The following is an 11,478-nucleotide window of genomic DNA, read 5'->3' as shown; positions in this document are numbered from 1 at the left end:
TCTGTGAGCTGTCTGTGGGAGAGGTTTCTAACCCAGGTGTGTGTTGTGGTGTCCTCTTTGTTGTGTGTTAGTTTGGCCATTTTTTCTTTTAGTGCTGTTTTTTTGCAGTGTGTGGTCCTGTTCTGTCCTATGGTGACGGCCTGTTCTATGGTCCGGGTCCATTCCTGATTGGTGGTTTTTGAAATTAACGATTTTTGGCAAGCAATTTCTTGTCTGTATTTGTGAAGTCTGTTGTGAGCGTCTGTAATCATTACCTGGATCATCCTGAATCCATTCTGTCTGGCTGTGGCCCTGGCTTGTGGGTTGCTGACTGGTGGTCTGTATCTGACACATGGTGGAAGGATTCGATTCTTTCGGCATTCATGCAGGAACCGGAGTTGTTCGTATGTGGCGCTTAGGCGGTATTCCACTCATTTGTCTCAGGCAATAACTTAATGAATTGCAATTTTGGTGTTCTAAGAATCTAAATGAGCGTATTACAAGCAACACTAAGCCTGTTCACTGACACAGCAAGTTGTGTCTCAATTTATGAAAACAGTTTGGACTTTTCTGTCCACAGAACTCTGTATTGGCACTCCCAAGAATTAGCACTTTAAAAAGATGGTGTAGCCACAATGGGTTGAATTGCATCCTTCTGTATTGCTATCTTTATATAGAGTCATAGAGATGTACAGCACGGAAACAGATCCTTCGCTCCAACTCCATACCAACCAGATATTCTATATTAATCCAATCCCATTTGCCAGCCCTTTAAATCCTTCCTATTCATATACCCATCCAGATGGCTTTTAAATGTTGCAATTGTACCAGCCTCCACCACTTCCTCTGGCAGCTCATTCCATACACGTACCACCCTCTGCGTGAGAAAGTTGCCCCTTAGGTCCCTTTTAAATCTTTACCCTCTCACTTAAACCTATGCCCTCTAGTTTTGGAATCCCCAACCCAGGGGAATAAATCTTGGCCATTCACCTATCCATGCCCCTCATGATTTTATAAACCCCTCTAAGGTCACCCGTCAGCCTCCGACGCTACAGGGAAACATCCCCAGCCTATTCAGCCTCTCCCTATAGTTCAAACCCTTCAACCCTGGCAACATCCTTGAATGTGTCTGTGTACATCCATCAGAATATGAAGACATTAGATATGCTGAAGAATAAGTTCACAAAAATCATTCCAGGAATGAAGAATTTTGATTACATGGATAGAGTGGATAAGTGGCTTGAAGATTCCGAAGAGATTCAATGAAGATATTCAAAATACATGAACAGGCTAAAGAATAAAAACCTATTCCCATTGGTAGAATGGCAGAACCCCAAGAGCAGCCAGTTAAGATGATTGGCTAAAGAAGCAATGACATCATGAGGGACAATGTTTGTTCAGATCTAGGATGCATGGTCTAGGAGCAAGGTCAAGGCATATTCAATCATAGCTTTCAAAGACGTGTTATGAACTAGGCCAGACCACTCAAAACATTCTTGAGCAGGCAACCCAGACCATAACTTTGCAATTTGTTTTGGTAAGTGTACAGTGAGAATTACCCGAAGGAGGTTAGTGAGGTTGATTACTAGGTTTTAAAATAGACAGAAATTTATTCACTAAATTACGAAATGAAACATAAAGAACCCCTACAGAACTCAGTCTGTCCAAACTAGAATTAATTACACTGTTCTGAATGTGCACAACAGTCCCAATAAGCAACCCCCTCCCCCACCTTAAAAACCAGTATAAATGGAACAGATGCTTACAGGTTGAAGTTAGAAGGGCAGAAAGAGAGAGAGAGTTTGCACACAGCCCACTGTTGAACTCCCAACTAGTTCTGGACTGAACTGCTCAGCTAGAGAGCTGACCACTCCCCTTTCATTATACAGGTCACTTCTAAAACATGACCACTTTGGCCTAAACAAAAGTGCCTTTCGATACCCTTTAACCTCTGTACCAAACCAGTCTAATCAGCACTGGGAGTGTTTTCGACCCCTCTGGAAAAAAAACAAGGACATAGTATCCTTGAGAAAAGGAAAAGCATTTAGAAAAAAGGACCCAGCTTTGTGACAGGAGAATTAGATACTTTATTGAAGAGAAGTGAAAATGGAGGATGAAGGGCAGAATTAGGAAAATGAGATTCGGTGATTTGCTCTTGCATAGGCACAATGTACTTGATGGTCTCCTTCTGTGCTGAATCAGTTTGTGATTCACTCCTCAGCTAACTGTGAAGTTATATTGGAGAGAACTGGTGGTTAAATTGTCATACAGCAACAAGTGCATCATTGGTCCAGAGTTTGTGGGAAGGGCCAATCCAGTCAGATTGTATTTGTGGAAAAAGGCCTACGTAAGGGGGAGGCGATGGCCTAATAGTATTATCAGTGGATCGTTAATCCAGAGACCTGGGTAATGTTCTGGTGACTCGGGTTTGAATCCTGCCATAGCAAATGGTGCGATTTTAATTCAATCAATACCTGGATTTAAGAGTAATGTCCTCCAGGGAAGGAAACTGCCATCCTAACGGAGATAAGGAAAAACATCTTCAGCCAGAGAGTGATGATCCTATGGAGCCCATTGGCACAGAAGGCTGTGGAGGTCAGGTCATTGAGTACATTTAAGGCTGAGATAGATAGGTTCTTGGGATGTAGGAATCTGAAGTTATTATTTCAACATGTGTGCACATCAGCTAATCGGTTCCATAATGAGGAACTTTGTGATGATACAAAAAATGCATTAAACATGGAAAATGTGTGCTGAGGTACCAACGGGACTCCTGTAGGCTGTGTACATGTTGGCAGAAAGCATGAGCCCAAATAATCCAAATGGAGTAAAGGAGCATATAAATCTAGAGATACAGGGGACGCAGCTCACAAAAAATATCAGCGCTGAAAAGTAAAGTTTCTCCAGCATTCTCTGTGTTCGTTTGAGATCTCTAGCAGCCGCAGCATTTTGTTTTTAATGAAACACTGGGCTTCACGTTTAGAAGAATATAGAGTTGGAGAACAAAGCTAGTTTAAAAGGCATAGAAAACTGGTTGAACTCCAATTGGAGTGCCTCCAGATCGAGTCTTGATATTATCGATATGATGTAGAGGCACTGAGGAAGGCGCGGGAAGGATGATAAGAAGCTAGATCTAACAGGAAAAAAATGAATGGACTGGTAATCATTTCCCTCGAAAAGAGAAAGCTGAAATTTTAAATATAAAATATTCATCAACAAAACAAAGAAGGGATTCAGGAGAAACCTCTACACCCAGAGTGTTTAGAATGGGGGAACTCCATGTGGAGTTGCTAAATGAATAATGTGGATAAATCTCTGAGAGAGCTATAGCAGTACACAGCAGAGAGGGCTGTGCCATTAGAACAATATTGTGAGGAATGGGAGGAGACTTATGTGGATCATCAATATTGATGGAGAAAGGTTGGGCTAACCAGTTCGCTTCTGTGGTGTACATTTCCTAGTAACTGGATAAAATCTAGTTGGACCTTATTTTGCACATTCTCTTCAGTTCTGGCTGTGACATCCAAAGAAAGATATATTGTTTGGAAAGGTGTAGCATATGCTTATGCAAAATGATTGGCTTTTGTGATGCAGTAGTAATATTCTAGCATCAGGGCAGACGATCCACACTCAAATCCCACCTTTTTGGCTGTGTATAATAACATGTCTGTACAGGTTGATTAAAAATCATTTTTACAAGAAAAGTATCCGTGTGGTACTCAATTCTGATTAACCAAAGAGTTAAATTATGTGGTGAAGTTGTTCAAATTAAGCTTGTATCACTTTAAATGTAAAAGATGAAGGGAAGGGCTGTTGCGGTGCAGTGGTAGTGTCCCCACCTCTGGGCCACAAGGCCCGGGCTTAAATCCTACCACCTCCACAGGTGTGTCTGAATATCTCTGAACAGATTAATTAAAATATCATTTCATTGTTATTTCTAAACATGATTATTCATTGTTATTTCTAAAGATGATTAGAGGATTTGATAGGGTTATGAGCTAAATAGTATTTTCTTTAGTGGGTGAATCCAGAGTAATGGAGAATAAAAATTAGAACGAAGGGATAATGTCAGATTGCATTTCTTCACAAAACGGGTATTGACAATCTGGAACTCTGTCTCTTAAGATATTGTTAAGATCCGATGAATTAAAAATGCAAATACTGAGAGAGAGATTTTTATTCAGCAAATGTTTTGAGTATAGTGGAATCAAGATGACTGAATTAGGTACAGATCAGTCATCATCTCACTGAATGATAAATCTGGTTAAAGGGACAGAATGGCCAATTCCTGTTCTTAGGTTCCTAGAAAGAGATATGTTGAAAAATTGCAAAGAAGCGTTGATCTTTTTTTTTCAGTTCAGTTTGCTTCTTAAGGAAGTTGTTGTTGGCTTAAATATTCACAAAATGAATTTTGCATTCTATCTTTTTCAGGCATTGTGGGTACAGCAAGGCCAGTCAAGATGGAGATGAGGAGCTTTATTTTCACTGTAAGTACTGTCCACAGATTAACGGCGATGTACAGGTTACATTTCACAATGCTGTGCTCCAATAATATTGTTTTAATAATGCACTTTCCGGAGTGGAATTGTTGGTGTGGCTGTGAATCCAATTGCTCCTTCTGAAGCATATTACCTTGGTGAGTTTGTAATAAAGCTCTCCAGAGATGGTAGAATTGACAACTTCATATTCCCATTAACAATGCTTCCTGCACACACAACACACACAGCAATCATACAGCTACTAGAGCTGGATGCCATCGGCAAGCAAAGTCATGAATTATTCTGCTGCGTCTTCTACACTCAATCACTGCAGTCTTTAGATGTTTTGATACTGTGTTTGCTACAACTGAAAGATTTTTTTGTTCTTCTATCAAATTAATTTGTAGCTGTAAATCTCTGATGAACTTTTCTTTTATCTTTGTGTAGCGATGGATATTTGACAGCTTTTAATAATAAGGAATGGATGTTAACATGCTAAAAGTTGCTAAAAACAACCTGAATTAGTATTTCTTCCCCAATGTCTTTTCTCTTGCTTGAAGATGTACATCTTGATAAGACTGCAGAATTTGTGCAGCGCCATGTATCAAACATTTTATGTAGGATTGTACAAGGGAATTACAGCCTTGAAACTGGTCATTTCCCAACCCTGTCCCCACCCACTGTTCAGGCCAGTGTTCTAGCTTCCATTCCAACAGCTCAGCCTATCCCAATTTCTACTCTTCACCCAAACTAAATTATTGCGCTTGGACATGAGTTACACCTCTAGCCATTCTCTAGATAAAGATCTTTCTCCTGAATTCCATCTTGACTGTGTTGGTGATTATCTTTCTTTTGGTTTGTTCACAGACAAAAACGTTTCTCTCCTTTTACCTTGCCAAATGCTTCAATCATATTCAAGGCATCTATAGGTCACTCCCCCATCCTTCACTTGTAGGAAAGTCACCAAACTCTATCATCTTTCTGAAATGGTATAAATGGTAAATCTTGAGTTCTTTTTTTATACCTATCCCAGTGCATTTGTCTATTTCTGTACAATATGGGGACCAGAATTGGATGCCATAGAATAATAGATTCCTGATTCTCATTGATTTCAATTTTGCTGGAACTGTTTGATGTGAAATTTGGTCCTTGGTATGAGGAGAGCAGTCAGTCTCATCCTACCACTGAGGTTCAGCTCTTTGGCAGACTATTGAGGTAGTAATTGACTGGATTTAGTTGGTGCTGTCTCTCCACACGGTTTTGGGTGGATGGCATTTTGTAATTGTGCTGGATAGCTTGGCTGGTCCAGGAGTGCACATCTTCAACATTGCTGTCTGGGTGTTACTGGGACCCATAACCTTTGCTTTATTCAGAGGGCCCATCCATTTTTCAATACCAGAGGGCCCATACCAAATTGACTGAAGGTTAACTATTTGCGAATGGAAACCTCAGGACGAGCTTGTGATCAATCATCCAGGCAGCACTCTCAGCTGCAGTTAATTGCCACAGGTGTCAGTCTTGAGGAACTGTGGCACAGGAGAATTAAGTCAAGAATTTGCTTTCTCAATTTCGTCCTGGGGCTATCATTTTACAATGAACTGAAAGGCAGCTGGGTCTTCCTTTCAAAATACGGATCAGGCCCTGGTGATGTTGTTGGGGCTTAACTCCAGTTTAAACAGAACTGAGTGGGGAAGCCATGTGGATTCTCTACAAGGTTAATCTAGCCATGCGTACATTGGGGTCGAAAGAGTTCCAGGAAAGCTAAGTTATTTAAATGTTTGTTTCAGGGGATGGAAGTCCGGCAATTAATGTTTGGGGATCCCCTGTTTCAGCTATGCCTTCCGTAAGTCTATCCCCAATAACTCCACGGTCACACTCCTGCCCAGCCCAAAGCACCAGTGCTCTGCCAACCTTTCCATCTGACATGCCCGTCCACCCATAGACTCTGGCCATCGGAAACAAGACTGCAAAGTGCACAATGTGGACAGTTCGGGGCATAGTTACTGTATTCAGTTCTCCTTTTGTAATGCGGCATCTCCCCATTATTTTGCCATCGGTTTAGACTCCATCATATCACCCACGCTGACATAAAAAAATGATTGAGCAACTGTGTGCCAGAAATCGTGTTGTCCATTACCCAGTCTCGCCTTGAAATGCAGAGAGCTTGCTAATGTTTCAGCAAGTGTGCTAGCATCAGCACTTGTTTGTTTTAATAAGAGTAATTCCACTGGGGATTTTAGCTGGCAGGTTAATCTCTCCAATTTTTAAGTGCTATCTCATACTCTGAACGCTTCCCAGTATTGTGTGTCACAAAGATAAGGAAGAATAATGAAGGAGAAGCAGCTTTAGAAGTCACTCAAAGTAAAGAAAGCTTTTGAAAGAGCCTCTGTTTAGGGATCAGAAACTACACAGTTGATATTTCAGGGAAAGCACCCCACTATCACAACAACAACTTACTTTCACATCACACCGTTAAAGTACAAAAGTACACAAATGTAAGAAAAGGTTTATTCCAAGTCAAAGAAGGGTATATTAGCGGCAAGACATGGGAAAGTGGGCAGGTATTATACAGCATCTTAAATGGAGCATAGGGAAATGAAGGGATTTAGGGAGTTATTTCCAGCCCGTGTAAGTCAATGGGTAGAATGTACTGCAGCTCCCTTGTGCTCTCTATTCAAGTGCAGATGGTTTGATTCCATTTCCCTTAAGGAAAGGAACTCTGTATAAAGTGCACGTGCAGCATCGCAGAGCAGACACGGGGCTGTGATGGTGCAACATGTTAGTGAATGCACCCACTGCTTTATAAAGGAAGGGACAATGGGATTCACTCCCTGATTTCCCTCTTAAGTCCCAACCATCTCATTCCAGTTCTGCCCAGCAGGGACCAGGGACGTCGTGCATCACTTGTGGCTGTTCTTGGACTGGATTTGGCTCACTATTTCTGAGACTGATAATGCCAATCCCAGCTATGATGGCACTTCCATTTCTCTGACACCCTGTGAAGATGTCCCAATCCTGTCCTGTAAATAGTCTCACAGAGCTATATAACTGGGGGGGTGAGATGCTTTACTATCAGTCCCAATTTTGTCCTTACGTTATACCTGCACAAAATCTGTTCAACAGAGTTCAATGCAGAGAGCAATGGAACGATCCCTGTCTGATTTCCATGATGCATGAAGCCAGCTAACTTGACACACCATCAGGTCAGTCCTACTTGGAAGGATATTCTCCAAGAGAGACCTGGGTTTCATTATTATTGTAATTCTCACCATTGCCGAACAGGGATGAGTAGAGACCAATGGCATAGAGGTTTTCTTTATTAATTCCCCCATGTGATGTGGGCAAGGCCAGTAATTGTTACCCATTTGCAAATCTCTTTCTGAAGGTGTCAGCTCAGGGAAAGGCGGTGATCTAAGAGAATGCTGGGCTTGGCTTTCCACTGACAGACCCCTGGGTGAAATTAGCAGTGGATGCTCACTGGTTTATTGTCAAGGTGCTCTTGTTCTAAGAAGCTGTCAAGAAAGGATTTGAGCCACTTGGGACCCCCATGATCCGACATGTCGAAAGCAATGATACTATGGGTGTAGACCCTCCGTTAGGGGAGATCCCATTCCTTTCATCTGGAACTTCACATTGCCTCCCCTTTGCCTTGTAGTAGGACATGAGACTGAAGAAAAAGCAGTACCTGCTGTTTCTTGTGCTGCTACTGTTGGGACAGGTGGCCATGGTGTAGATTGTGCTCACAGTGGAGTGGCATAAGGTGTGGTGAGAGCAAGCCTTTTCACTGCAGGCTACTGGAATGCCAGACAGGTGAAAAGCCTTCCCGGAAGTTGGAAATCTCCTGTCAAAGCAGCGAAAGAATTCCCCAAGTGAAAAGATACTTGCAATAGCCGTCTGACAATGGTCATAGCTGGAGCTCCTCAGTGTCATTGAATAATGCATTGATAATGTAATGTGAACTTTGAACCCACAGTATCCCAAACATCATGAAGCAGAGATTGTCTGCCGCTGTCATCAGATCATTACAAACAGGAAAGGAATTTAAGGGCTACCAGAGACATGGAATGATTGCATGAGTTACATTACCTGAGGAATTCCTTTGGCTGTCTCGTCCCTATACCATCAGCCCACTCTGCACCAAAAACATCTTCTATTTCCCTGACAATCGTCCATGCAACTATCCCACCCCACCATCGCCACCTGCTGGTGGAATGAAGTGTTCTGCTGCTTCATTCCATGCCCTCTGCTGCAGGTCCTGTGACAGCAGCGTTGTCAGTTTCACCGAAACGAATCTTCTGACTGTGCGTTCACTTTGGTGACCCAGGTGAGTTGCTAACAGTTTGGAAAACAGATTCAGTGGCTGGGAAATCCAGGACTCAGGATTAAAGCACCTCACAATTGGCTCCTTTCGAAGCTCAGCCTCCAAATATTTACTGGCTCGATAGAAGCAAGATTCTTCCCTTTCATTGCCGCCCAGAGGAATGAAGGAGGAGGACTGGATCATTTTGGAAACCAACCTAATATCAGTTCCTTGGCTTTTGCCGCACTCTTTACCCTTAAATTTGCCTCCAAAGGGCTGGAAAAATTCTACCCCTTTGTTGGTGCTTGATTGTATTCCACCTTTTGCACTGACAAAGCAATCCAATGACTAATTAACATGATGATAAATAGCTCGGCATCTGCATCATTAATGAAGCAGCTCCAAATTTATTCACTTTCTCAAACTAGAATGATGTTTAATGCAGACGATTATTCATCCTGCTCAACTGAATTAGTATTTTTCTTCAGTAATTGGTGTTATCTGTGTTATTGCTGCTGTTGTGAGTAAGAGATTGCTTTTTTCCAACATCAGATTGCTTTTCAGACTGTGTTCATGCAACAAGCAAATCCGATTGAGTAATAAGTAATGAGCCAGACTCAGTGGATAATCTGATAATAAGGGAGCATTTTTCTGTGTATTATGTGATCATAATCTGATCGAATTCAATGTTAGGTTTGAAAAGACACAGTTACTAGGTATCAGATTTTTGTATTTTTAATGGTATGAGACAGGTGCCATGCATGCTGTTTGTTACCTCTGTCATTCCCTATTCCAGTGTCCGTTTGCCCTGGTTTCCATCCTGCACAAACATGACCTCTAGACTCCATGTCCTAACAGTGTCAAGTCTTGTTTACCTATCTATCCAGTACTGCTTGTTCTATACTGGCACTTGGTCTGGCAATACCTCAATACTCACATTCTTATTTGTGTTTTCAAATCCCTCATGGCCTTACTACTCCCTACGTCCCCCAACTCTACAACCCTCCTTAATAACACGAGGGCAACTCCAATGCTGGTTTCTTCACTGTGTCCACCAGTGGTAGCCATGGCAACACCCCTGCGTTCTGGAATTCACTCCCTAAACCCCTCTGCAGTTTCATGAGAATACATATTAATCAAATTGTGGTGTACGTCATGACCTAACAAGGATATCATCAGCCATGTTTTAATTCATTTTCGAGGGATGTGGGCATCGCCAGCTAGGCCAGCATTTATTGCCCGTCCCTAGTTGCCCTTGAGAAGGCAATAGTAAGCTGTGTTCTTGACCCACAATGCCATTAGGGAGGGAATTCCAAGATTTTGACCCAGTGACAGTGAAGGAACAGCGATATATTTCCAAGTCAGGGTGGAGAGTGGCTTGGAGGGGAACCTGAAGCTGGCTGTGTTCCCTTGTATCTGCTGCTCTTGTCCTTCTAGATGAGTAAGGGGCAAGACCTACGCAGACCAAATAAAACAGACTGTTTAGACAAGAGAGGTAGCGTAAACTTACAGAAAATAACAAACAAAGTGTAAAGAAATAAATCAATTTTTGGGAGATATAAGGAACAGCAATGGAGGACAAGAAATACAGTGGAACCATTTGAATTAATCTGAGAGCACCGATATGGTTTTGTAAAGGCTAGGTTATGCCTCTGTGATGTAATTGAATATTTTGTTAAATTAATAAAGTGAGTAGGGAAATGTGTACAGATTTAGTTTGTATGGGCCTCCAGAAATGCTTTCAATATGGTTTCACATGAGAAACTATTAATTGTAATTAGGGTTCACAGAATTGATATAAAATGTTTGAGTCACGGTGAGGAGATAAAAAGTAGGAATAATAGATCTGTTCTCAATTGATGTGAAGTAATTAGTTCTCTCCCAAAAGGAGCTGTGTTGAGGTCACAGTTATTCATTGCATTTATTAAAGGCATTGTTAATTCAATCAAGAACCATTGTAGGTAAATGTGAAAATAAAAATAAAAAGGGACGTTGATAGCTGAAGTGATTGGACAAAATTGTGGTATTGGAGTTTTTTTCACAGCAAACATGCAGTTTGTTTTGAATTTGAACAAAGAAGGATAGATGTCAGTATTTTTATGTATTTCAGTGTCGCAGATTCATCGAGGCATACAGCACAGTAACAGACCCTGCGACCCAACTCATCCATGCCAACCAGGTTTCCTAAGTTGAACTAGTCCCATTTGGTGCATATTCCTCTAAACGTTTCCTGTTCATATACCTGTCCAAATATTGTAATTATATCCGCCTCCACCACTTCCTCTGGCAACTCGTTGTGTAAAAGCTTCACTCAGTGTGAAAAAGTTGTCCCTCAGGTTCCATGTAAAACTTGCCCCTCCTACCTTAAACTTATGCCCTATCCGAGGGAAAAGATTTGGCTATTCAATTTATCAATGCCCCTCACAATTTCATAAACCTCTATATGGTCACCCTCAGCCTCCAACGCACAGGTGAAAAAAGTCCCAGGTTATCCAGCCCCTCCTTATACCTCAACCCTTTCGTTCTCGGTAACATGCTGGTGAAACTTGTAAATACTTCTTGGATATCGACAGTTTCTGCCAACTGTCCAGCCCCAACTGCTGCAGTAGCGGTGCCCTGACTGTCCTCACCACCAGGTCACAAATCTCTCTTTTTCTCTCTTTCTCTTTTTCTCTCTTTCTCTTTTTCTCTCTCTCTCTCTTTTTCTCTCTTTCTCTTTTT

At 41.7% G+C, this 11,478-nt stretch overlaps 1 protein-coding gene across 3 annotated transcripts in view; it reads left to right on the top strand.

Annotated features, from left to right (window-relative positions):
* Nucleotides 1–11,478, top strand: part of LOC122563736 (ephrin type-A receptor 7-like) — a 593,437-nt gene that overhangs the window by 508,742 nt on the left and 73,217 nt on the right. For all 3 annotated transcript variants that reach the window (XM_043717892.1, XM_043717890.1, XM_043717893.1), the window contains one exon: nt 4,411–4,466. In XM_043717892.1, coding sequence (XP_043573827.1) covers nt 4,411–4,466 — 56 coding nt within the window. The remainder of the gene's footprint in view (nt 1–4,410; nt 4,467–11,478) is intronic.

This window comes from Chiloscyllium plagiosum, chromosome 27, assembly GCF_004010195.1.
Source record: "Chiloscyllium plagiosum isolate BGI_BamShark_2017 chromosome 27, ASM401019v2, whole genome shotgun sequence".
Lineage (NCBI taxonomy): Eukaryota > Metazoa > Chordata > Chondrichthyes > Orectolobiformes > Hemiscylliidae > Chiloscyllium > Chiloscyllium plagiosum.
The sequence above is the reverse complement of the archived record's forward strand: the minus strand, read 5'-3'. Positions and strand labels throughout refer to the sequence as shown.